The sequence below is a fragment of the Salvia splendens genome, chromosome 12, assembly GCF_004379255.2.
Source record: "Salvia splendens isolate huo1 chromosome 12, SspV2, whole genome shotgun sequence".
Lineage (NCBI taxonomy): Eukaryota > Viridiplantae > Streptophyta > Magnoliopsida > Lamiales > Lamiaceae > Salvia > Salvia splendens.
Genome location: NC_056043.1, coordinates 1,451,129 through 1,478,906, shown reverse-complemented (window position 1 = coordinate 1,478,906; position 27,778 = coordinate 1,451,129). Strand labels below are relative to the sequence as shown.

Genomic DNA, 27,778 nt, shown 5'->3' with positions numbered 1-27,778 from the left:
AATTCAATTTAAATAAACACACTTTAAAAAACAAACACACTTTATTAAAAAAACACACAACATTAAAAAAAATTACAACTTAAACGTAAAAAAATAAAAAGCACACAATTAAAATCCTAAAAAAATAAAAGTACACAATTTTAATAATTTCATCCGCCAAAATTTGCCCAAATGTGCTCAATTAGATCATGTTGGAGTTGGGTGTGGACACTAGAGTCGCGTGTCCTTGCACGAATAGATAACCGTTCTTGTATAGACGGATGCGCTCCACTTCGAGGCGGACTACTTGCGGTTGAGCTTCCGGGGGATTCGTCGTCGAACCAATTTCCCGCCTCGTCGTCGAACCAATTTCCTATAAAAATTGGGGTGGAAATAGAGAGGAATAGATGTGTGTTTGTGATTGAAATGAGTATGAAATAGGAGTATTTATAGAGTAAATAAATAAAATAAAAATTAAAAAAAAATAAAAAACGGATATAAAAAAAACGCTCTCATTACCGTTGCAAAATTTTTTTTTTTTTTATTAAATTCGAATTTTTTTTTAAAAAAAAATAATTATTGCGTCACCGGACGAAGCCCACTCGCGGGGCAGCGAGTGGGCTGCACGCGTCGAATGGGAGGCCGCCACGTCGCCTCGGCGCGTGGCGGAACGTTCCGTTCCGCGTTCCTCCGGAACGGAACGCGGCACGGCATAGGAACGGCGACGGCACGGAACGGCGACGGAACGCACCCCGCAACGCGTGCCGCCGCGGAACCGTTCCGCCGGAACTGCATAGGAACCGCAACGGCACACGTTGCGGGTGCCCTAATAATTTGCCGTGTGTTTCCACCGATCCAATTTTAATATCATTCATTTCAACTCTGCATATTTTAGAGTCACATGTTCATATTATATACACAGATAATGACCTTTTACATAATACTCCCACCGTCGCACAGTAGATGGCACACTTGGGGAATGACACGGGATTTTAGGAGATACAGTATTGTTTTATGTGTTAGATGAAGAAAGAAAATAGTATATTTATATTAATGTGAGAGAGAGCTTTTTTCATAAAAGGAAATGTGATATCTTTTGTGGGATAAACTAAAAAGGAAAATGTGACATCTACTATGAGACGGAGGGAGTATATGATATGAAAGAGAGCTACTTTGTATTCAAATCAATATTAACAATTCAATAAGAAAAAACAGGTTCTATCTCTTTGAAGATCTATGAAGACTGAAAAATTATTTAATTCTGATTTGGAGATACTACTAACCTATGTTTGGCACCTACTCAAGCGACATTTATTGTTAGGATCGACTGTTTATTGTATCTACTTACAACGATAATGACTTTTTTTCGCTGTAATAAAACAAAGAGAGCTACTGATTTGAATTCAAATCAATATTAACACTTCAAGAAGGAAAAAAACAAAAAATCATACTAACATATTCAACAAGGAAAATGCTAATTACACATAGTGAGATATTTTTGTTTTATTCAACTATTTTATGCATTCTCTTATCATTAGAAAATTGGGAATCCCCTTTTATACCCTTGTCCAGAAAAGGAATAAATTACACTACAAACCTTTCCATGAAAACCAAGAGGAAATATTCCATAAATATTATAGTATTACATTAAAGAAATATAATTTAATAGCTCGATTAAGCAGACTTCGATAGCCTTTATCTCTAAATTAATTTTCCAGACGTCTTTTCCATAATAAAATCAGATTGGAATAAATTAATTTTACTATATTTAAAAAAATTACACTAAAATATATTCCATCGTCTACAAAAAAAACAGTCTCATTTGTGGATGACATAAGTTTTAAGGAGAAATTGATAAAATAAAAAAGATGCAAAAAAATGGGTAAAGTCAAAGAGATAAGTAGAAAAAGTGGGTAAATATAAGAGAGTGGAGAAAAAGTGGATAAAGTATGAGAAGAAAATTTTCCATTTAAAAAAATGAAACTATTTTTTTTAACATAACAAAATGATAAAATGAAACTATTTTTCATGGACGACGGAGAAATATAATATAGAATTGTTATTAATTATTCGCAATACCTTTTTTAACTTAGCAACTTGATTTAAATTGCAATTGGATAAAATGAACTTTACAAAAACCAATATTTACTTGAAAATCAGATAATACTTTCTCCATCCATATAATCTAGTCTTATTTTTCCGTTTGACCGTCCAAAAAAACTAGTTTCATTTTTACTTATTGAATTTTATTTTTACCATTTTTCTCTTTCGCTCTGACACTTTACACATTTTTTTTCGGTATCTCATATTTTATCAATTACGTATTGAAATTAATTTCATTTACACATACGACTATTTTTTTGAATAGACAAAATGTATACCAAATAAATGTCAGTGAATTAATCCACCAATATAATCGGTTAACCTAACCAAGAAAACCTGAAAAATTAGCTTAGGCTTTTTCAGGCCATGCAATAATTTAACTCGCAAATCAAATAATCTACCTGACTCATTGCCTAAGTAGGAAATTGTTATTTCTCTACATTAGTATTACTAATTCAAAATAATCAAATGATAAAACACTATCCACATGTGGACCTACTATCTTTCCAAAACGAGTATTGTGTGATTACTAATTTAATACTCCAATTATCTAAATCTCCCAGAAACAGCGGCAGTATATTAACGCTAATTGCCGGCACATCAACAACATCTTCGCCGCTCTTGTCTTCTTCCTCTGCCGCGTGGCACGTTCCCTACCCTCATGTGGACCCCACACACTCACAGCCCCCTTTTTCTCTCTCTACCGTACGTACAATAATATAGTCCATATGCCATCTACAACGCTGCCTCTTATCTGTCTCTTAACCGTCTTATCTCTTAGCTATTCAGGGTCCCACTATACTTTCCACTACATCTCTTAACTAAGATAAACACTTACATCCCTCCATCTCTTAACCATCTCATCATTTAACTATTCATTCAATTTTATTTTTTTCCATCAAATTCAATTAATAAAAACACACTTCATTAAATAAAATAAAATTACAATTTAAAATCCTAAAAAATAAAAAAAAAACACATAATTAAAATCTAAAAAAAAATAAAAAAGGCATAATTTAAAATACTAGAAATTAAAAATTACACACTTAAAAACTACTCCGTCGGCGAATCATCACCCGAAGGCGATGGCGCTGCACTCAAGCTACCTATAGGCGGAATACCAATTTGTCTTGCCATATACTCAATTCTGGCAAGATGGGCTTGATATTGGGGTGGCGTCATGCGGGAAGTGTCAGTCATCGTGGCGGTCAAGTACATGTACAATAGGGTGTTCGAGCCCGAGACCGAGCCCGCCTGGCTTGATTCGCCTCGGCCCCTCCTCCCTCTAACCGCCTTCGCAGCCTTGGTCCCTTGCGTCCGACGGTGCTCACTGGAGGAGCCCCCTGCATTGGTGGTCGTGCCCTCAACCTCTTGTGAGGTGGCCACCCGCCGTGTGCTTCGTGCGTTTCGAGCTCGAGCCCGTGCTGGACTGGACACCACCAACCCACCTTTCAACGTCTTTGACCGCCTCCCAAACATCGACATGTTTGAATTCTTTGTCGTTGTCGTCAAAAAAGACTCGTATAGCCGCTTTCAGAATGTCGGCTCCACTGGCTCCGCTTTGGTAATTCGCCGCTTCATTCTTGTAGATCCCGCAAAATTTTTTGACATCTCTGCCGACTCGGTCAAAATGACTGCGGAGCATCTTCATGGTGCGGCGGCGGGACCCCTTTGGCTTGTTCTCATTGTAGGCGTCAGTGACCTTTTCCCAAAAACACTTGCGGGTTTGTTGATTCCCGACGATGGGATCGTACGAGACGCTGACCCAAGTGTTGAACAAAGTCATCGTGTCCTTGCGGCTGTATGGATGACGACCTACATCCCCGTCCTCCTCAGCCGCCTCCTCCTCTTCCTCATCCGGAAAACCCTCTCTAATTTGGAATAATCCATGTGATTGCCCATACCTCGGGGCCAAGGGACGAGAGTATGCATCCACATCAAAATAGGGTGGTTGGTACGCCGTCGGTGTCGACAAGCCTTGGGTGTCCGGCGTCGACGAACGGGAACCGGAAGCACCCAAGACATTGTACATGCCCTAAGTCGTCAAACGTGTTCAAGTCATAGCCGCCGGAGTTGCCAGAGTTTCCGTCGCCGGACATTTTGAGATGAAAATTGGAGAGAGAAGAGAGATGAATTGAAAAGAATAAATGTGTGTTTGTGTGTATAATGAGAATGAAAGAGGAGTATTTATAGAATCAAAAAGAAATAATAAATAAAAAATTAAAATATTACCGGTGAACGGTAATACTACCGTTTTTAATTTTTATTTGTTTATTTATTTATTTTTATTAAAATCAAATTTTTAAAAAAATTATTTATTGCGTCAGCATGACGACGCCTGCTCTCGGGCCGGCGAGTGGGCGTCACGCCTAACGCCAGCGCTCGCCACGTGGTGCTGGCGCGTGACGAGACGTCTCGCCAACCCACCCTCCGGGGCGAGACGCCCGCCGAGACGAGATTGAGATTGATGGCTGCATCGCCGTCTCGCTGCTGTCTCGTCTTTCCGAGACAGGGGCGAGACGCGTTGCGGATGCCCTAAATTCTTGCACCTTTAGTCATTTTTTTCTTCGAAACAGTCTATCTTCTCTTATCCTTCCTCGATTTCTTATTAATACTGACGTTTCTTTTCGGCATCAAGATTAAAAATAATGTATTAAGTAAAAATAAATATAGTAAAAATAATAAAATAAGAGAGATGAAGAAATAATAAATTAAGATAAAATATGAATTTTTACAATAACTCAATTATCTTGGAACTTTTCAAAATAGAAAAATGACTCAATTAAAATGGAACGGATGGAGTACTTTACTCTCTATTCATCTCTCTTACTTTATCATCTATGTTAGAGCATCCACAGTGGGGCTGATGCCCTGGCGGACTTCCCAAAAATACCTCATGTCACGTCATAAGGACCTCCTACTGCACTGCCAAGTCAAAAAGATATCTCAGTGCACAATGACGGACATCCACAATAATAAAAATTCACAAATTCACAAATATGTAATTTACGGAATTAAAATTTCGACACGAATACGAGGAAAATGCAACGATTTTATTTTTTTTAAAAAAGCATACATATTTATATTTAAAAAGTACATAGTTCCAAAAAAAATATCTCAAACCAAAAAACGATTCAAACAAAGTACATGTTATGCCTTGAATCTCTATAGTTTGCCGCTAGCCGAACGGGGAATGATGTGTTTTTGTTTTATGCCTTCATTTCGGACGATAATACATGCGTTAGAGTTTTTTTTTAAAAAATCGTATATATAGAGTTTGCAACGAGCCGTATATATAGAGTTTTTAAAAAAAATTAAAAAAATTCAAAAAGCGATACGTCCCTCGGGACGTCCGTCGTGGCACCGCAATGGCGGACGTCTCGACGGACGTAGTCGGAAAGCCGCGGATCTGCGGTGTCCGCAGCCGACGTCCGCGTCCACCCCTCCCACGCCTAATGGCGGACGTCCGGCATGCCGGGACGTCCTCCATTGCGGATGCTCTTACCTTTCTTTCGTAACTTTAAACTTTACTGTATTAATTTGTTAAATTCATTGATCAAAATAAATGCTTCCACTATCTTAGGATATAAAGAGTAGTAAGTATAATACTTTCTTCGTCTGCTATTAAGTGTCTAATTTTTGCAAAACAAATTTAAGATATATTAAGAAAAATGTGAAAAAAAAATTAATACAATATGAGTCTCACTTATATATACTCTATTTATTCTATTAAAAATGAAACGCTTATTAAAATGAAAATAATATCATCTTTATTTTTTCCGTTCTATTCAATAACTCAAAAATAACATTACATAAATTTTCATAACAAAAACCAAATATTTCATGAGTATTTAGTAGGATGAATGAAGTATTTATACTAAATAAAATATAAACAAAATGAATTAATAAAATATTAGACTATTATATTCATAATAAAATTGGGATGGAGTAAGTACATACATACACTCAAATAACTGGGCGGCGCCACCAATTCCGCCCCCAGTCAAATCCCTCGTTGACTGCGCCACCACCCCCAAATCCGAACATATTTCCCCTATTTAAAAAGACCCTTTTTCCCCCAACCTATATCCATACCTCATTTTTACACCAAGCTTTCTCTCACTAAAATTATAAACCAAAAATTCCGCCGCCTGTTTTTAGAAAATGGCGATGAAGGAGAAGGCGGAGGGTAGCGGCAAGGCGAAGGAGGTGCACTACCGGGGGGTGAGGAAGCGCCCCTGGGGCCGCTACGCCGCCGAGATCCGCGACCCGGGGAAGAAATCGCGCGTCTGGCTCGGGACCTTCGACACCGCCGAGGAGGCCGCGCGTGCCTACGACGCCGCCGCCCGCGACTTCCGCGGCGCGAAGGCGAAGACGAATTTCCCCGCCCACGCCTCGTCCGCCGCCGTCGTCCGCAGCCCCAGCCAGAGCAGCACCGTCGAGTCCTCCAGCGCCGATCTGAACGCACGCGCTCGGGTCGTCGAGCTCGATCTCACGCGCCGCCTCGGCGCGGCGCCGGATCGCAGCGTGACCGTCGCCGAGGCGGCTCCGATCGGAGGATACCAGTTTTTCCGGCGGATGGCGGTGCTTCCGAACGGGCAGCCGGTGATCCTGTTCGATCCGGCGATGGCGGCGGCGGCGTACAGGATGAGCGCGGCGGGGTACGGCGGAGTGAAGAGGAGCGACTCCGACACCTCGTCGGTGGTGGATGAGAACAATTTTGACGGAGGGGAGGGGAAGAGGGGGCTGGATCTAGATCTGAACATGCCGCCGCCGGTGGAGGTGTGAACGTCGGCGAGGAAGGTTCTAGAATTTGATCGGAGCTGAGGGAGGAAGATGACGTCTGATTTTTGTATATATATTTAAAATTAAACAAAGGAACCCTTGTTTTTTGCAGCTGAGAGAGTGATATCTCTGGTTGTTTGCACCGCCGGCGGCGGATATTAGGGTTGTGGTGGATTAATTAATTCCCGTTTTTGTAATTTTGAAAAGAAAAAAAAAATGATGAAATTCGTGTTAGCTCATTCAATTTTGAATCCTATGTTGAATTGTGTTTGATTCGTGAATAATAATTGGCATTACGCAGAATTTGCAGCTGAAATTATTGTGTACGAGTAGTCAAAAAAGCGAAGAAAAGTAGGGGAAAACGAGTGGCGGAAGGAGAAGGATGAGAGAGGAGAGAGAAGCGCACCGACGGAATTCCGTGTTGACGGGGTACATGTCGTGCCTAAGGTGGACGGCACGTGTGAACTTTGTTGCTGCTGCCGCCCACTATAAATTCAATTATTTAATGAGTTTAAATATGTTAGTACTCTTTTACTCCTAAACGCAGCCACACAAACAAAATTATAATAATCAGGTGGTTAACATTTAAGAAAAATAATGAGAAAAAAAATTAAAGAGTGGATAAAGGGGATGGGTAAATTGGTAATTTCGGGGTAGTTGGGAACACGAAGCGTGTGGGGGAGCGGGAGGTAGACAGGAGGCGGCTGGGGTCCACGGCGGATGACTTGGGATTTTGCGCCATCTGCCGGCCGCTATCGAGTGGGGCCCACCACTTTTTCTCGTCGGCGGAATTTGTGGATTTAGGCCTTCCAGAATAGGAATAGCCCAGCAATAGCCCAGCCATAGCCTAGCCACTGCCACATCATCGGCACTAAAAATCCTCCTGCCACATCATAAATAGCCCAGCCATAGCCTAGCCACATCATAAATAGCCCAGCCACATCAATAGCCACATCACTAATAACAATTATATAAAAATGAAATAATTAACAATCACACAATATACGGAATTTAATTTACGAGACATATACGAGAAACATTAATAATATTATCCACATCACTATTAACAAATATATACAAAATGAAATAATTAACAATCACACAATATGCGAAATTAAATTTACGAGACATATACGGGAAAATGACGAACAAAGCGCGTATATATAGTGTTTCGAATTTTTTTTTTATTTTTTCGCGCTAGGCGGTGCGCTGGGCGATCCGGGCGCTGCAATAGCGCCGAACGGACCGCCCAGCGCCACGCGACCGCCCAGCGCTGCGCGGTTTCTCTCTCCAATCGCCCGCTGGGCGGCTGCAATAGATCGCCCAGCGAACCGCCCAGCACCGGCGCTCGGCTGGGCGGTCACTGGGCGCCTATTGTGGATGGCCTTATACAATTTGGTTTCCGCTTTCCCCTACTTACCTTCCTACTATATTCTCCCCTTTTTTTTTAATACTTTTTCCAACTTATTTTAAATTTTATACTCTTATAAACTTTTTTCTAATTTGATTCTCCTCAATTCTGAGTGAATGATTTCTTTTTTTCTAATTTGATACTCTCAATTCTAAGTGATTGATTTTTTTTATCAATTTTTTTGAAGATAATGGGGTAATAAATAGTTTAGACAAAATAAAATAAAATAAAATAAAATAAAATAAAATAGAGAGAGTCGTATTTACATTATTTTCTTACTTACTTTACTTTCTTTTCACTTTAACTACTTATTCATTTTCCTCAAATACATGTCGAAAATGAGTCACTCACTTGAGATGAGACGAAAAGAATATGAGAATTTATGTAGTACTCCATCCGTCCCCAAAGAGTATGAACTTTGAGTTCGGCGATAGATTATTTGTAAAGTAAGAGAAAGAGATATAAAGAAAGTTTTTTAAGTATTGTTAGTAGATAATGAATACACCTCATTAGAGAGAATGTAGTTTCCAAAATGGGAATGTTCATATTTTACGGACGAAAAAGGAAAATAGTGCATACTCTTTAAGGACGGAGGGGGTATTGTTTTATATAGAAAAAATAAAATAAAATAAAGAGAAAAATAAAGAAAGTTACGCCTCTATATTTAAAAGTATATTATTTAAAATAAAATATTCAAAGAAAATATGTGTCACTTACGATAAAAAAAAAAGGGAGGAGTATTTTATCATACTCTCCCAGTTCCATAATACCCCTTAGATATTTTCTTGACATCTAGACTAGCCACTTATAAAGGAATTGAAGGAGTATAATTCTTTTTCTTCCTTTTATTTATTATTTTCACACCCACTTCTAAGTATTGGAGGGTAAGTTATATAATTACAACTTATACTCTTATTTGCAGCTTGCTTGGGATAACGGCACAAAGTATTGAAATCGAAAATAATGATCAAGATGTGGTCATTATGAACAATTTAAATAGAGAAAATGGAAGTTGCTTTAGCCTTGTTCATAATATTAGGGGTATGTGTGACAGAAATTGGTCTGTGTTAATGAGACATGTATATCATAAGGCTAATTCGGTTAAGGATTATTTGCCAAGCTGGTCGTCAGGTCGACATACATGTTTGTATTTGCATGATGAGCCACCGATTGTGGTACGAAACTTATTATTGAGTGATCACTTGGGAATTGCATATGTTCGAACTAGATAGACTGTAGTATTTTCATACGAATTCTGTCCTTTCTTATATTCAAATATAAAATTCTTCTAGACATTATATAATTTGAATTGTTCGCAACTACTAATTGATGGCAAGGGAAATTCAAGCTCTGAATGTCTCTACTATTTCACTCTCCCGCGCCATGTATTATTTTATGGTGTCCGTACACGAACCTCTTTAGGCCATCTTCAACCATTTACATCAAACTCAAACCTATTTTTCCAGTTTTGTCACTTCAAACAGTAATTCTACTCCAACCGTTTACACCAAACTCAAAACCCAGAAGAATATTCCATATTCACCTACTTTTTTTACCTTTTCAATTTTAACTACATATTTATTTAAATTACACATTCACCCCACAACATTTTGTCAATAATTTTCCAAATATAATTAAATAATTTGATAGAATTATTTATAATAATAATTTATATATATATTAAATATATTATGCATTCAATAAAATATATACTAACTTCAAATTATAATACATCGTACTATAATAACATTCAAACATAAACTAAAATACAATCAAAGACATCATGATTATACATAAATTAAAATACATTCAAAGACATCATGATTATATAAAACATAGGACAACACATAAAAGTAGCAAAAATTCTAGATTGCGTATTTGAGAAATTTTCCCACAAATGATCAACTAATGCATTTCGAAGTTCTAGATGTGCATTTTTATTTCTTATTGCGGCATACTGAGTCAAGTACTTTTGAAATCGAACATCTTCATTTGTCGTCATCTCAACTTCTGGTTGTGGTGCGTGTCTAGCAACTTCGATTGGAGAACTCAGGTCACGCTCATCTTCAACTATCATGTTATGCAAAAGTATACATGTAATCATTATGTCAAGCAACACTTCTTTATCCCAATACCGTACTTCGATAACATAGGAGGTCAGGTTCTGGTTCACCGGATTATTAGATTATGTTTTTCATTTTGTTATTGTAATATGTCGTTTGTCTTTATTTTAGTTTTATGTCGTTGTAACATAATTTCCATTTGTAGGACTTGTTATGCAATAGGAGTACTTTTATTACTAAATATTGTACTATTATTTAATTTGTTATATTATAATATTAAATACTAATATTACAATTCATACTCAATAAAATAACTAATACTCATTAAATTATTTAATAAATTATATTAAATATAATTTCACAAATCACACAAAATAAATAATTAATACTAATAATTTATAGTATAAAATAAACTAAATATCAATTAACTTTTTGAACTAAATATTGATAAAACCGTCCTAAAACAAATAAATACTATGCATCATTACATTTATACATATAATAGTAATTAATTAGCCTAATTCTCAAATAAATACTCCACATATGGTTAATTGGAGGTGGTTTAATTAGCCGAGTAATTAATTAGCCTAATTCTCAAATAAATACTCCACATATGTTTAATTGGAGGTGGTTTAATTTGCCCATGCCATTAAATACACTGTAAACCTAATTTTCTCTCTCCCCCAGCGCCGCTATCGTCTTCTTCCCCTTCTCTGGTTTCTCGTTTCACTTCTCTGCATCTCTGCTTTTCCTTCACATCTTCTTCAACTCTCCACAGTTGTTGCTTCCATTCGAAAATACAAAGGATGAGGGAGCTAAGTGCAATTTCCAGGAATTTCAAAAAGTGAAATGCAGTAGCTACAATGCTACTGCATCTTTGGAGTGATACTGTTCAAAAACGCAAAAAATTGACGATTTGGGATGCGTTTTGGAGTATGATTGGAGGTGTTTTTCACCGGAAATTTGCGTTTTGCCGTATCACTGGAGATGCCCTTAGAATGAGCTTAGTGTTATTGATGTGATGATCCATATTGGACGGGTTCGTGATAAAAAAAACTTAGTCTCTAATACGTGATATATTATTGATGTTTTAGCCAAAGAAAATATTTTTTTATAATTAGACGATATTATTTAACACTTATGAAAAGTGACCATACACCAATTTATCAAAAAATTACATCGATGAATTACAAAATTGTCAATATTCATGATTTTTCAACTGATTTTATAAATTGTGGGTGAACCAAAATTTTATCAAACCTTATTGTTTTGGATATTTTACTTTTTTCAAAGTAATGTGGATTTTAAATTTTCAAGTAATAGGTAGTGGTAAAACATTTTAAAATTAAAAAAGAGGTAGAAAAAGGATGCTTGCTTTGGACAAAATGGAGCGTGTGGAAGCGGTGACGGTGGGGATGGACCGATGGGGGACATGAAAGAATTAAGACAGCACGTGGTTGGAGGCGCGTGAGCGAGGCAGACGTGTCGTGCGAAGATAGAAGGCGCCGCCTGGGGCCGGCAAAGACGGCTAATCACGTGGGGGCCGCCACTCCGTTAACTTCTGCTTATATATTCGCCACGTCGCAGTGCGATGCCGTCATCACAAACAAAACATCGACTTTATAGGTACGCCGTTAGTTGAGCTCTGTTACACGGTAGTTGGAAGCTGACGTGTAACTATATTCTTAGGACCCGTTTTATAGAGTGAGTGGGTTATAGCAAGAGGATTAACATAGGATAAAATTTTCGGGCCAAATGTAGGATTTATGTAGGATAAAATAAACCCACAAGAGGATAAAATAAACCCACAAATTTTGTGGGTCACATTAACTAAGCCCAATAGTGAAAACGGGCACTATTCACGCGGGCCTGGCGGGCCGCCGCAATTTTTTTCGGGCCTTGGATTGCATTTATCCAGGCTGAAAATTTGTATCAAACATTGGATTGTGGTGGGTCCCACCAACCTTAACCTTGGTTTATCACCTATAAAACGGGTCCTTAGTATAAAGTGTAATTACCTTAAAAATTACTTTCTCCGTCCGTCATCAACTTTTCATTTTGAGTTGTCCCATCTTACTTTATTACATATCTTTTACTTTATTATCTTTTTCTTACTTTATTATCTTTTTATCTTTCATACTTTTACCCCTCTCATATTTTACTCTTTCCACTTTAAATCAACATATATCAATTTCTTAATTCTCGTATCCAAAAGAAATCCATCACTTGTAATGGGACGGAGGGAGTATTATTGATGTTATTATTCTAAAAGTTAAACTTCAAAGCTTGATTTATTCACTTTCTCAAAAAAGTAAATAAATAAATAAAAAGATAAATAAATTTTGATTTTTATATACTCCCCTGTCCAACAATAAGATTTATAGTTTGTTATTTTCATCCGTCCCACAATAAGAGTCTTATTTCACATTTTCACTTTTATCATAATGGTAAATAGACCTTACATTCCACCAATTTGTTCCACTCACATTTTATTATAAAACTAATATACCGTGAGATTCATATTCCACTAACTTATTCAATTCGCTTTTTTTACATTTCTTAAAATCCGTGTCATAACTAAATAAAAGTATAGGACTCCTATTGCGGGATAGAAGGAGTAATTTGTAACATTACTAATTAATATTTACAATTCTTTAAAATATTAAAATCGAACTAAATATCCACAATAGAATGAATAACGCTAAACATAAACTAAACTAGAGCAATGATGACAGATAATTATCATAACGATAATGTAGTACTCCATATAACATTTCTCTCCATATATATGTTTGGATTTTCTCAATTTACTTTTTTTTCTTGTATAGATAAATATTAAATATTCAGAGCATGCAATTGACCGAATTTTCTTCTTAATTTCATTTTTGATGATGGCTACAACTATTTCATCAATTTACTTTTTCTTATATAGATACGTTATAATACAGTACAGGTAATTGACCAAATCATTTTCTTAATTTCAAACTTTTTAATCCATGACGGCTGTAATAATAAATCGTCCACTTATTTAAAGTGACATACTATATTATCCATTCATTAGAGTCAACGAGATCCAAAGGTGATATTGATAGGAATAATCAAAGTAAAACACAAGTACTACAAATTTTCAACGGTGCTGTCTAAACCCGCCATAGAAATTTTCAAATATAATTATAGTATTAATTGCTTTTTACACTATGGACTAACATGAAATTTGTTATTTGTTACTATCATGTTATAACTTGGCTTAGAAGTTACCAAACTTTTCAATTTTGCAATTATTAGTATTATTTTTTCTTCAGTTTTTGGCAACCTAAATTTATTAACTTTCATTGTACGAAATCTTTAGGTTCAAGAAATCAATACTCTTGGCCTTAGGTACATTTTTGTGGACTATTACTAGTAACTTGAGACAAAAAATATTAAAATTATCATAAATATAGTTAAACTATTTACTGGGCTTCTCAATATAATTGATCATTTTGGCCCAATACATATTTTGTTTAATAGTATTTCGTTTTGGGCCTATAGTTATGGGCTCTCTGTTAGGCCTATTCACTCTTTGATTAAGATCTTGTTCATTTCCACCATTTATTGACACAATCTATAAACATAGAAGTAGTGATACATGGTTAAATCAAAATCGCTACTTCACCTAGAATTGTGTCGTCGGTCACGGTTTCAATCGGAACAACGGTCGACAGACAAAACCTAAACCTCACCACAAAATAGGTGGTAAGTTCACGGTTTTGAAAATTTCAATCCGTGAACCGATATTTTTTAAGCAGAAAACCGTTCAGTTTTAACCAAAAATTTAAAATAAAATAAAATAAATTAAAGATTATTCCGTCAAGTTTTGAATTGGAATTTTCGGTTTCACTTCAAAGCCCGAAACTACCAAAATCCTTTCCGAACCGGTTTCAATTCTACATTTCTAAAAACGGAACCGGCAGTTTCTAACCCGACAAAGCACATCATTTCTCTCTCTCCAAAATGGGAGACATAAAAATGTAGATGAGGGTGAGGATAGATAGTGACTGAGTGAGTTATTAGAGATGCATGTGAGGGGTATAATTAATGGGGCCCTAAATAGAACCTAAATAGGCCACTTTAAGCATGGGCTAGTGCATGAAAATGTTGAGTCATATAGTTGGGAATTTAGGGCATGAATCATCCCTAACTTTGGATATATCCCCACACACTTTTCTATGGTCTCATCAATCAAGAAATCAATCACACTACCCTACATCCCTTGCTGTCCACCACATGAGTTCCCTTCCTAGGAAACACACCTACATTTGTATATCAAATTATTCACTTGCATTATTCATTTTCTTGTCCCACTGTCATTACACCATTGTCCTCTTCTAGTATTTCCAACAACTTCATCAATAATATTGATATCTTATGTCTATATATAAGGTATCATGATAGATATATTGCTACATATATGTATGTATGTGCCTTGTAATAGCATTAAAGATTTAGGATTAATGGAATTAAACAAGTGGGTGTGAAACCTTTTTGGTCATTTACAATCACTAATTAATGTGACAAGATCGCTAGCAATTACAAGCATTTTAAATTTGCAAAAATATAATTATATCTTATAAAGTGTTATGTTTTAGTGGATTATATGTAGGATATTATAAGGTCTAAAGTAATAACCTGTCAATGTTTCTAGACATTTATTCTTAAGAATTATTGTTCGTAGTCATACAATTTGGCAACAACCTCAACTATTAGTTGTAGTATCACTAATACATATGAGCTTCCCCATACATAAATAAGCCTAGCTAATTTGTACCATAATTTGGATCAATACTTCATACTTGTATACCTATAAACTTCAAATTAATGATTTAATATTAATTTGTATTATTCAAAACCGATGCAAATGATGTACTCTATCTAAATAAGTGTACTACATATCTTTTTTTTGTTTAAACATAGTAAGTGGTCTCATTTCCAAAAAAATTATGAGAGTAAAATTATGATATATTTCCCATTTTCATCTTATTTATTGAGTGTATGATGCTTTTTGAATTTTGATATTGTTTGTATATACTATGTGTTTGTTAGGATATTAATAAGATTATAAATTTAACTTCTTATGAATTGTACATATGGTTTTGGTTAGGATATTAATAAGGTTATCAAAACTTTTTTTCTAAATATAGTATATAATTTGATGACTAACATATTTAATTAGGTATACTAATTTTTAAGCTAGACTAGTTTCATGGAACGAACAAGAGTATAAATGTATGATAGACTATAGAGTAGTATATACAACTAATTACTAGGACAACATATAGCGATTAATATTAATTTATTGTCAAAAGGTTAGGTGATTTTAATAATTAGGGAAGGTGTGCGCTAAGGCCAATAGCAGTTAATGGAAACTGAATAGTTGTTCGAAAAATTTATACTCGTTCACTTCGGGCTTCGCTTCTCTCTACTTCCTCCTAATTTCCCGGGTAGACCAGACGCAAGTTGTTTGAGAGAGTGGCCTACGAGTCGTAGGACACGAGCGGTTAAGCAGAACAAGTCGGGAAGCTAGTGACTGTTCGGTCCCACGTTACTTGAGTCATATTCCTTTCCCTCCGTCTCATATTACTTGAGTCATATTCTTTTTTGCATTGTCCCAAGTTACTTAAGTCATTTCATTTTTTAATTAAAAACAAAACATCTAATCTCAATCTACTTTATTCTTTATTTACTTTACTCTCTCTTCTTTTTCTCTTTATTTTTTTTACTTTCTATTACTTTATTCTATACTCTACTTTATTTAAGTCACTAAATATAATTTTCTTAAATATTCTATACTCTATTTAAATCACTAAATATAATTTTCTTCACTAAATATAATTTTACTTTATTTAAGTCACTAAATATAATTTTCTTAAATATTCTATACTCTATTTAAATCACTAAATATAATTTTCTTCACTAAATATAATTTTCTTAAATCCCGTACCTTGTACTCTATTTTAATTAACTCACTAAACATAATTTTCTTAAATCATTTAAAAAAACATCAAGTAATATATCAAGTAATATGGGACGGGACGGGACGGGAGGAGTAAAAAAAAGCATCAACTAACATGAAAAGGGAGGAGTAAGAATGTATTGACTTTTAGATGTATCTAATTAATAATAACGATTGCATAGAATATTAACCAAACAATTGAACAAATGGAAAAGATAAAAAACATTATTTATCAAATTCAATATCTCACGTGGCATGTTTGCTTGCTTGCCACAATGCCACCTATGTTGGAATCACATCCCATTTCCACTTTACTGTTTCGTATTCATATATTTTACATTTTTTAGATAATACTATACTTCTAACTCAATTTAGATCATGTATAAGCAATTGTTAAAATGCTATGTATCTATGCTTTGACTCGCCACTATTGACAAGAAAAGAATATGCAAACAAGAGAAATAAAGACATAAGTAATTCACAAAATTTGATGAAAAAGATCAAGATATAATATATGGTACATTACAATTCACATTGATCATCATTGAAGCCTTGAAGCTGATCATCAAACAAGAATTACACCTCCAAATTTCCCAACTTCATTAAGAAAGACATTATTCATCACATACTTAAAAACACATTAAGTCAACACCAAATTAACAATTTCACCGCTAAAAAAATTACTCACCTATACATACATCTCCGTGTATGTATACACGAGCTCTCCATTCCTCATCCTCATATATACAGAGAACTCTCCGTCGTCTTCGTCTTCTTCACGTCAGCAGATCGTTGACCCACCCGAGATCCGGCCCGCCGGAACCGCCGTCATCCGCCAAATTCCTACCGGAATATTCCCCCGGAGAAAACTTGCTCTCGCCGGAGTAGAACTTGCTATGCCCGCGCCTCACCGGAGTCGAGGGCGACATCATGAACTGTGGCTGCGGCTCCTCGACGTTGAGATTCACGTCGAGCCACGGCAGGCGGCCTGCCGTAGCACCCGGGCTCATGACCTCGTTCACGTCCAGCCACGGCAGGCCGCTCGAGCGGCCTGCCGGGGAGCTGGGGCTCATGGCCTCGAACGAGGCCATGAGCTCAGCAAGCGCGTCCCTGTAAGAGGACGCGCCGCCGCCCCTCTCGCCCAGCGGCGAGAGAGGCGGGGAGGTATTATGGGCCATGTGGCCCATAAGGGTCGATGTCGGCGAGTCCGACATTGAGCCGTGGCAGTAGAGGCAGCAGTGGTGGCCGGCCGCCGATTTCTTATCGGCGGCCGGGGAGGCGTCTGAGTCGGGGACGATGCGGAGCTGGCGGGAGGAGTGCGCGAAGAAGCACACCTTCCGCTTGCAGCTCTTCCCGTCCTTGCACGCTTCGGTGCGGTAGCGGGACGGGTGGAGCCAGCACTCGAAGACGCCGTGCGAGAATTCGCAGGCGTCCCCCTTCTCGCAGTGGCCCTTCCGGAACTCCGAGCAGACGGTGCCGGAGTACTGGAAGCGGCGCGGGTCGCGGCGCCGCGCCTTCTCGCCCGGGTGGGCGAAGGGGCAGTCGGTCCAGTCGTGGCTCCGGCTGCGGTTGCACTTCCGGACCTTGAACTCGTACATCCGGAAGTGGTCGGACGAGTACGGGTCGTCGGAGTCGGAGTCAGAGCCGTCGTTGTAGGGGAGGAATTTCGAGAATCCGGGGCTGCTGTCGGCCCCGGATTCCGAATCACGGCGGCCGAGGAGGAGCTGCTTGCGGGGAGGGATGTCGAGGGATTTTTTGGAGAGGAGGAGTTGGTGGGAGTGGTGGAACTTGTGTTGGTGATCGGTGCAAACGGTGCCCATCATTTTGATTTCTGTGTGAGGAGAGAGAAGGGGTTGAGTTTAGTTATAAATAGGGGAGAGTGAGAGAGAGAGAGAGGTGACGAGGATGGTGTGAGGGGATGGGCAGAGGGGTGCGTGGCGGAATAGTATTAGGGGTGTTTGCATGCAGAGGGAGATATGTGGCAGCTTGAGATCAAACTATTACATGCAATAATAATACTTTGTTTCTCTCTCTCATCAGTCTCTCTCTAGGTGAAGGGAATGTGGCCATGTTCTTGTAGTTTTCCTAAGTTTGATTCCTTGGGTTTTTATGTTATTATACTTTTTTGTGTCGTTTGTGCGTCCTATTCTTAGGAAAAGGACAACACTTCATCCCGTCTATTCGCTTCGTCTATCATTAATTATCGTAAAAGTAAATTAAGGTAGAAAATGTAGAAAAAAATTAGTGTCATTACTACTCATCCCGTCTATCATAAAAATGTAGAAGAAAATTAGTGTAGACAACAATGCAATGGCGGGCAAGGAGATAGTAAGAATGAAGACCGAAAAAGATATTAGTAAGGGCTATAATTGTATAACATTTTGATAGGATAGATAACTTAGAATTCTATTTTTATATCAGTTATCTACTCTATTAAACATTATCTTATTTTTTAAAAGTATTTTGTTATCTTGTACTTGTATCTTTTAGGATTAAATTTCTTTTATATTTAGTTTTATACAAAAGAAAGATGTTGGTAAGAGCTATCGTAGTAATACTCTTTACTTTTAAAAGTATCTCCTTATCTTATATCTATCTCTTACAACCAAATTTCTTTTTTCTTTCATTTGGATGTAATTTTAATTTTTTTTATCTATCCAATTTTAAGTAATTATTCTCAAATCATTTTAGTAAGGGATAAAATAACTATCAAATATTTTTAACAAATTTAATAATAGAAAAAAGGGGAAATTAAGAGGATGGAGGGGGCTTGAGCCCCTTCCCTACCACAAGTGTGATCGTCATTGCTACTAACAGTTTAGATTTTTTTATAGTGATGACATAAATTTTAATGTAAAATTGATAAAATATAAAAAAAAAATAGTATAAAATTTGTTAAAGTATTAGTAATAGAGAATAAAATCCTCATTATAAATATGGGTATATTACTAATAGAGAATCAAATCCATCTTATTAGATATAGGGTATACTAGAACTAGAAGGAAACTAATTTTATGGTTGACCAAAAAAGTAAACAAGACCTTTGAATTTTGATTATGGATGGATAAAATATTAGTTTATCATAAGTTGAAATTTTTTTTATTATAATTTTGTTGGGGAAAACTTTTTTGTTCCTTATATATCAAATACGCCATTATGAGCGACTTTAGAACAAAAAAAACTTGGCGTATTAATACTCATAGAGTGGCATATAGCTCTCACTACTTGAAATTCAAATAAGTCTAGCTAGTCTAATCAATTGTTTCAATAGTGTAATTACAAAATTGAATTAAATACTAAATCCTAAACCACGCTAATAATATGCAATTATTATGTACTTGGTCAACTTTATCAATGGTAAAATAATATTAACCGTCATCGATTTCATTAATTAACATTTATTGAATTTCAACTACGGTGAAATCATGCTTGCTGACATTACATGTGCAATTAATAATTTGTTCATTTACATTTTTTTATTATATATGCATGTTACATTAATTAAGAAAAATGTTTATGATGTGGGTGGAATTAAGTGTTTAATAGTACTAATTTGCAGACTATTTAGATTTTAGAGACTGCACAATTGATTTTATATGAAATGAAATATATGTATAAAAAAAGAAGGTAAATTAAGTTGTATTTTTAATTTAATTAGGTGTTAAATAAAATATTTAAAGAGAGGACTGTTGTAAATAAAGTGCTTATTACTGCTTAAAAGTTGTTGGTTTCTTGAATTAAAAACAAATTACTGTATTAGAGTATCAAAATAAATGAGAGTAGTCTTGAATTGTACTTATTAAGATAATACTCTTTTTCGAGTTATAGTACATACTTACTATCAATATATTCATTGTCATATTTATATTTCAAAATATATGTACCTAGCTACTAAAATTATTAGAGTGAAACATAGGCGCAAATAATAAAACAATTTAATTTCAAGAATCTTTATAGGTAACTCGAGTGTATCCTCAATTCTTTATAAATAAGGGTACTTGGTTTTTCAAAGATGTAGATGAAAGGAGATATCTTTGAATTATACTTTAGAAATAAAAATTTCCTTGACATATTTACTTTAATTTTATCCCTTTTCTTATCTCTATTTTGTTTTTTCCAGAATTAGTGAAGTCAATCGACATGCAGTTAGATCTGATTTGGCCTTTTGTATTAAATTCTGTCAGAAAATATGATCTGTAATTAATTTGATTTTCTTTCAATGAAAAGAGGAAATTAAAAAATAGGATTATTATTATAGATTAATTACTTAATTATGTAATATGCTAACTTTATTTCTCTTCTCTTTTTGTTTTCTGTATTCGACAAATAACAGCCTGATCATGACAAGAACGTTTTGTCAATAGAAGAGTTCGTATTTATCGATCGATTTAATGTGTTTAATTAATTGATCGTGACACTCAAGTCTCAATATATACTAACAAAATAAAAATTCCTTCTTGTCTAAATAAGTGTCATATTTAATTTTAATATATTATGCAAATATGGGCAAACTACCGAATTTATCGTTGTTCAAATTTTCAATACTAATATATGTACTTATTTGCAGACTCATTATATTTCTTTTTAATTTTTATACCCCAAACCATTTAATAAAAAAACTAAAATGTGAACGGCTTGTGTATTTATCACAAAGGTGACATCACAAAATTGATATAAATTTTAACTCCACCTTTTGAGAAAAGAAGGTAGTTGAGATTCTTGAGGAGAAAATTCATCTCTAGATAAGACATATAGTTAAAAAGGAAATTAATATTTACTCCATGCCAAAAAAATCATTTCTAGATAAGATATATAGTTATAAATTAAGGGGGAAAAATAGTTACTCCATGCCAATAACTGTGACTCCCTTTTCTTTTTTTTTGATCATACCACTAAAAGTGGCTTTGAAAAAAAGAAATTATTTTACTTACGAAAATTGACTAAATCTAACAAATGATACTCCCTCTAAATCTATTTTTTTCTAGCACAAATTTTTAAAAATATAAACTGTAAAAAAAAATTATTAGAGAGACATACTAAAATTATAAAATGAGATTCTAGTTGGACCAAAGAAGTAGTACTCTCTATTTTAGAAACAAAATTCAATCTTTCTAATATTTGCCGAGCTTTGATAAATTGAGATTTTAATTGGACCAAAGAAGTAGTACTCCCTATTTTAGAAACAAAATTCAATCTTTCTAAATATTTAATTTAGTTTTATTATAGTAACGCTTAATCCGAATGTACATTATGACAAATCCACACATGAAATTTATATTAGGGCTGGGAAAATATACCGAAATACCGAAATACTGCACTTACCGTACCGAAAAATACCGAAAATACCGTACTTTTCGGTATACCGTACTTTTCGGTACGGTATCATACCGTACCGACAGTTTTAGGTACGGTAAAGGTATGCATTTTGTATATACCGCGTTATACCGCAATTGCGGTATATACCGCAAATAACACAGTATACCGCAAATACGGTATACCGCATATTGCGGTATACCGAAATCACGGTACGGTATACTGACAAAAGCGGTACGGTAACGATATCTAAATTTTGGTATACCGACTTTTCGGTATACCACAATTGCGGTATATCGACAAAAGCGGTACGATAAAGATATGATTTTAGTCATACCGCACAGTACGATACGGTATGTGGTATGACTATTTCGGCGCGATATACCGTACTGGTCCAACCCTAATTTACATCAGTTTAAAACGAAACACTGAAGTGTAACACTCTCACTATTTTGTCGATATCTCATTTTGATCCCATGAATACAATTGGTTAAAGAAGAGGTTGATTTTGGTGGAGGCGGACACGTGTCATCCAGTAAAAGGAGTATCTCGAAAATTGCAAGATTTTTGTATGTTTGCACTGAAAGATGCAAGAGTTAAATGGAAATTTGTTGCGTAATGATGGGCTCAAAGTTTGGGCCTCAGCTCTGCTGTTGGACCCATCAGCATTTGATATGCACGTGGGCACACACGAGGTTGGAAATATGACAATGAGTGAAAAAACGTCTACTCTCCCTATGCGAATAGGAATCCCGTTTTTCCATTTTGATCCATTTGCAAATAAGAGTTCCGATTCATAATTACCATAAATGGTAAAAAGGTTCCACATTCCACCAACGTATTCCACTCACATATCATTTAAAATTAATATATACAAGTGAGTGTGAGACTCATATTCCACTAACTTTCCCATCCACTTTTCCTAACATTTTTTAAAACCTGTATCGAAAAAAAATGAGACTCTTATTCGCGGACGGATGAAGTATGTTTTATTCTCTCCCTTCGCATAAAGCAATGTTATTATAAACAAGACCGGACATCGAACCGGTTTGATGATTTGTACAACAAAAAAACACACGAAATATTAATAACACGATCCAACGTCTTCATTACACGACTCGCTCTCGAGTCGGGCGTGGTATGCAGCACGAAGGCAAGAAAAACACGAAGACCGGATGGGAAGGGCTTGGCACCGGATGAACACGCGAAAAGCGCAATGCCGATTTACGACAAAAGTATAGAATCACATATTTTTGGAATCATAACACTATACACAAGTATGCCCCAATCTTCTTCAAATCCTATATAAAAACTTTGGGAGCATTAAAACTGATCAAATCAAAGGCTAATGAAACCTCACAACGATGCAAGAGATGTCGTCCTTGCTCTTCCTCGACACCGCTTCATCAACGAGATGCTTCGCTGCCACATGAGCGTCCTTGATTGCCTTGATGGAGTCGACCGCTTCCTGGTTCGACACGACCTGCAAAAGTTTAGGACAATGCGTAACTCATAACTTCTCTTATTGCTAACCGAATCGAAGAAAAGTTTATCGAATGATCACATTCCACAATCCATCGCTTGCTAAGATGATGAACTCAGCATCATCGTCGTCTATGGCCTCGACCGCTATATCAGGCTCCGAGGTCACGTGCCTCTTCAAGCTCTTGTCGCCAAACGCCCTCGCCACTGCCAGCTGGCCATCAACGCGAGGGACGTCGCCTATGGCAGTTGAGAAAGAGATTACACTAAACCTAATTGCTATTTGTGAAACAAAAAAGAGGGATTATTTGGTGGAATGATTATGTACCGGGTAGGTTTGATACGAATCCACCCTTACTCTCGATGAACTTCCTTTCCCTGCTAGGTTCGTGGTCGACAGATAGTTGTTTGGCGACGCCCTTGTTGCTGATGACAGCCCGGGAGTCCCCTACATTTGCAACCACGAGCTTCTGTCCGTTGATCAATATCGCAGTTACTGCTGTCGACCCTCCTTTCCCCAGTTGACCCGATTTCTCTAATATTACCTTATCCATCTTCTGATACGCGTTCTTTAGTGCATTTTTTGTGTCGGTCCAGAAATCGCTCTGTTGGAATATAGGAAATATGAGAGAATGCTACTGAGGAAACGGGAAATGTAGCACCATACCTCGTTCAATATAGTGTCGAAGAGGTGAAGTTGGAGGTAACTTGCAACGTCGTGCCCCATGTGCCCGTCGTAGATAGCAAACAAGCCCAACTCGTGCTCATCTACCATCTTGAGTTCTGAAACTAGATAGTCTTCCATGGCGTGATTCGCCTTTCCTTTCGCTAGATGGGAGCCGTGTGTGACGTGCTTGGCAAATTTGCTGCCGCCTTTCTTTGCATCGGGCGTGAGAGGAGTGGAAAAGCACGCCTTTTCCTGAATCGGAAAGGGAGGTTAAAGTCGAACGATCACTAGTGGTGTCTAAACAACAACTGGAAATACGCGGATGCTTAGCTACAGACGTGAAAAGCACAGACCCGAACACAAAAGTTGAGCTAGGCTTTTTAACTGTCATAAATTAAGGATGAAAATTAAGCCCAAACCCGAACACAAAAAACGAACATCTTCACCACATAAACAGAAAAAGGCAAGTGGCATATATCAGATTACCGATCATTATCAAGAATCGGAAGCCAAGTAAACGACCAACAACACTCTTTTTAGAATGTAATCGGTTAAAAAGTGCATCAACATCTTCATCACATAAACAGAAAAAAGCAATTGACATGATATCATAAGCCTATATCAGATTACCGATCATTATCAAGAATCGGAAACCAAGTAAGCGAGCAAGAACTCTTTTTTAGCATGTAATCGGATAAAAAGTATATCAACATCTTCACCACATAAAAACAAAAAAATAAAGCAATTTGCATCATATCATAAGCCTATATCAGATTGCTGATCATTATCAAGAATCGGAAGCCGAGTAAGCGACCAAAAACACTAATTAGCCATACCTACTATCGTTTAAAAAGTGTATCAACAGACATATCAGATTGGCATCATATCATCAATCTATTATCCGATCATTATCAAGAACCGGAAGCCAAATAAGCGACCAAAAACGCTAATGAACTAAAAAGTGAATCAACATTTCACCACATGAACAGAAAAAAGCAATGGCCATATCAGATTGGAATCATATCATCAGCCACATCAGATTACCGATCATTATCAAGAATCGGAAGTCAAGTAAGCAACCAAGAACACTCTTTTTTGAATGTAAACGCCTAAAAAGTGTATCAACAACTTCACCACATACAGAAAAAGCAACTAACATATCAGATTGTTGGCATCATATCATCCACCACATTAGATTAAATCATTTCCAATAATCGGAAGCCAAGTAAGCGATCAAGTACACTCTTTTTAGTATGTAATTGCCTAAAAAGTGTGTCAACAACTTCACCACATACAGAAAAAGCAACTAACATATCATATTGTTGGCATCATATCATCCACCACATTAGATTACAGATAATTTCCAAGAATCGGAAGCCAAGTAAGCGATCAAGAACACTCTTTTTAGTATGTAATCACCTAACAAGCGAATCAACATCTTCACCACATACAGAAAAAGCAATCAACATATCAGATTGTTGGCATCATATCATAAGCCTCTAGCAATTGACACCATCTACATTTGATCTCAGCGAGGAAAAAGCAACCATCAACAAAACTAGCTTTCGAATTCATAATTTCCTTGTGATTGTAAGAGAGCCGCAATAACTGAACTTAGGGAAGCTTCTCTACAATCATCAAATGCAATCATAACAATAACCCTCCACAATTTAGAAACAGATAGCAATCAGCAAGTTTTTCTTTTGCCCAAATTTTCCCAACAATATTCATTTTTCCTCTGCAGCAAACACCTAAAAAATCACCAATTTAGACCATTTCTTGATTCAATCTATCCCTTTACACTAACCAACGAAACCCCCTCAAAAAAAACAGAAAACACACACTCACACACACAAACTGTGACACACAGAGATAGGAGTAAAGAAGTAAGAAAAAAAAACTGCAAATAAACGGTTCAAGAACTCGAAAACGAATGATTGGGTAAATTTCCTATATGCCGACATGATAAAAATTAAAAATTACTCAATAAATAGCAGAAGAGAGAGAGAAGTAACCTTCATCTTATTAAAGATTTCTCTTCCTCCTGTCATGGCTGTCTCTTTCTCACAAAAAAATGGAACTCAATTATTCAGCGAAGCACAAAAAGATTGGATTTTTAATAGGCTACGATCATCAATTTATTTTACTAGCTGTTTTATTCACCAAAAGAGAAAATTAGTCGACAGTTTTGACTTTAGACCGAAAAGGCGGCGCAATTAATTGTTAACTTGTGGATTGATTCACGAATATCGAAAACAGATCAACGAACAAATAGGTGTGAATTTAGAAAAATAGGGATTCATCAAAATGATAAAAGCATTAATTTTAAAGGATAGATCTTTGATTTTAATTTGGCCTCTTTGTAGTAACATTAGTTGTCTATGAAAGAAATTTTTTAATAGTAGTAATCTCTCTTTCAGTTATTAGAGTCTCGATTTATCATTTTAGTCTGTTTGCCTTTAGAAATTCCAGTTTATTTTTACTATAAATAGTAGGTAGATTTCACTTTCTACTAACTCATTCTACTCATATTCTATTATGTATAAAACTAATATAAAAAATAGACTCCACGTTCCATTATATTTTCTCACCCACTTTTTTTTCATCTCTTACAATTTGTGCAGGATTCAAATGAGACCCTTAATTAATGGTGGATCGAGTGAATACTAGTATTTTATTTTAGGAAATTATGCAATTAAGGGATGTTGGTTGAAAGCTAGGGGTCTTCATCATGAATGGTTTTTTAAGTGCTACTAATTTGGATTTTTATGTTAGTTATAGTAAATGGGCCAAATTAGCTTTTAAACTCTTTATGGGCTTATTGGTTTTAGCTAGGCCCTTTTGAGATAAATGTTTGCTCAAAAATAAAAATAGATGTGATCAAAGCTTGTCTTATACTTTGACTAATAATTTTGCTACAATATATTTTTATCATTATTTACTTTATGTATACAATAATATAAATTCGGGTACATTAAATGAAAATTATGCTATCCAACCGCTCCAAACACGACCTCGTGTACTTTTACATCTAAATTTATTTTGTTTGATTAGAAATACAAAAAATAAAACACATAATTAAATGTTTGGAAAATTGTTCTTTAGTAGAAACAAAAGTTATGTCAAATTTTGATCGTTCTCGCAATTTTCAATATCAGTCAGAAAATTAATGAAGTTTATATTCAATCACAGTTATTCTACAATAGGTTTTAGGTAAAATTGAATCAAATATAGAAGCCAAAAATTATATGTGGGCGACACATCTGATGAAATAATCGATATCGTCTATCAATTAAGAAAATAATTTCGTTTGGTTAAAAACATCAACAATATTAATGATCGGATTTTTTTTGCTATGTGATGATTGCAAATAGATCCAATTTTTTTCGCCAGATTTTTAAAATTGCCGGATGAACCAAAACTTGACAAATTTGATAATTTGCCATTAAATGTTGGGTCAATTGCTTGGAAAAGCATGAAATTTGTCTAAATTTTGACATGTACCGCAACTTTGTAAATCAGCCAAAAAAAAACCATGAAGTTCTAATATACTACTCCTAAGAGTATTTCTCAATCATCTCGTGTTTGTTTTTTAAATTGTACTTGAAATGGCAGCCAAAAATCATTATGCCAATGCTTATGAATTAAACAATGTCGTCTATTCATAAAGAAAATCATAACATTTGGTTTAAATATGAATCGCATATTACTCTATCTATGCTACTATAATTTGTCATTGTGTAATAATTGAGAACAAATCCAAAGTCAATAGTATTTTTTTGAAAACATTTTAATAGTGTGAAATGAATTAGAATTTAGCCAAACTTCATAATTTTTTCATACAACATGCCCCTAAATGTTTATATATTTTTTTCATAAAATTATGTCCAAATAAATAGAAATGGATATGGTTACTAGCCGTTGGCACACCAATATATAACAGTCACCAGCTCCGAATTCCCCTTTTTCAAAATTCCGACCGT

General features: G+C 35.8%; 3 protein-coding genes across 5 annotated transcripts; 1 reads left to right on the top strand and 2 right to left on the bottom strand.

Moving 5' to 3' along the window:
• The first annotated feature begins 6,126 nt into the window (after positions 1–6,126).
• LOC121756795 (ethylene-responsive transcription factor 4-like) lies at positions 6,127–7,111 on the top strand. The gene has a single exon (XM_042152188.1). The coding sequence runs from the start codon at positions 6,247–6,249 to the stop codon at positions 6,868–6,870; it is 624 nt and encodes a 207-aa protein (XP_042008122.1). The 5' UTR covers positions 6,127–6,246; the 3' UTR covers positions 6,871–7,111.
• Positions 7,112–16,841: 9,730 nt separating this feature from the next.
• LOC121758077 (zinc finger CCCH domain-containing protein 2-like) lies at positions 16,842–18,391 on the bottom strand. The gene has a single exon (XM_042153514.1). The coding sequence runs from the start codon at positions 18,154–18,156 to the stop codon at positions 17,110–17,112; it is 1,047 nt and encodes a 348-aa protein (XP_042009448.1). The 5' UTR covers positions 18,157–18,391; the 3' UTR covers positions 16,842–17,109.
• A 4,218-nt stretch (positions 18,392–22,609) lies between these two features.
• On the bottom strand, positions 22,610–25,975 carry LOC121758902 (probable protein phosphatase 2C 58). Of its 3 annotated transcripts, none has more exons than XM_042154340.1 (5): positions 25,811–25,975; positions 23,796–24,047; positions 23,457–23,733; positions 23,215–23,368; positions 22,610–23,129 (listed from the first exon to the last, which is right to left on the bottom strand). In XM_042154340.1, exons 1-5 carry the CDS (start codon positions 25,844–25,846, stop codon positions 23,003–23,005), a joined length of 846 nt encoding a protein of 281 aa, XP_042010274.1. In that variant the 5' UTR covers positions 25,847–25,975; the 3' UTR covers positions 22,610–23,002. The 3 variants fall into 3 exon arrangements, with proteins under 3 accessions (XP_042010274.1, XP_042010273.1, XP_042010275.1); XM_042154339.1 differs by having other exon boundaries at positions 23,211–23,368; positions 25,811–25,962; XM_042154341.1 differs by lacking the exon at positions 25,811–25,975 and adding an exon at positions 25,215–25,779 and having other exon boundaries at positions 23,211–23,368.
• Positions 25,976–27,778: the final 1,803 nt, after the last annotated feature.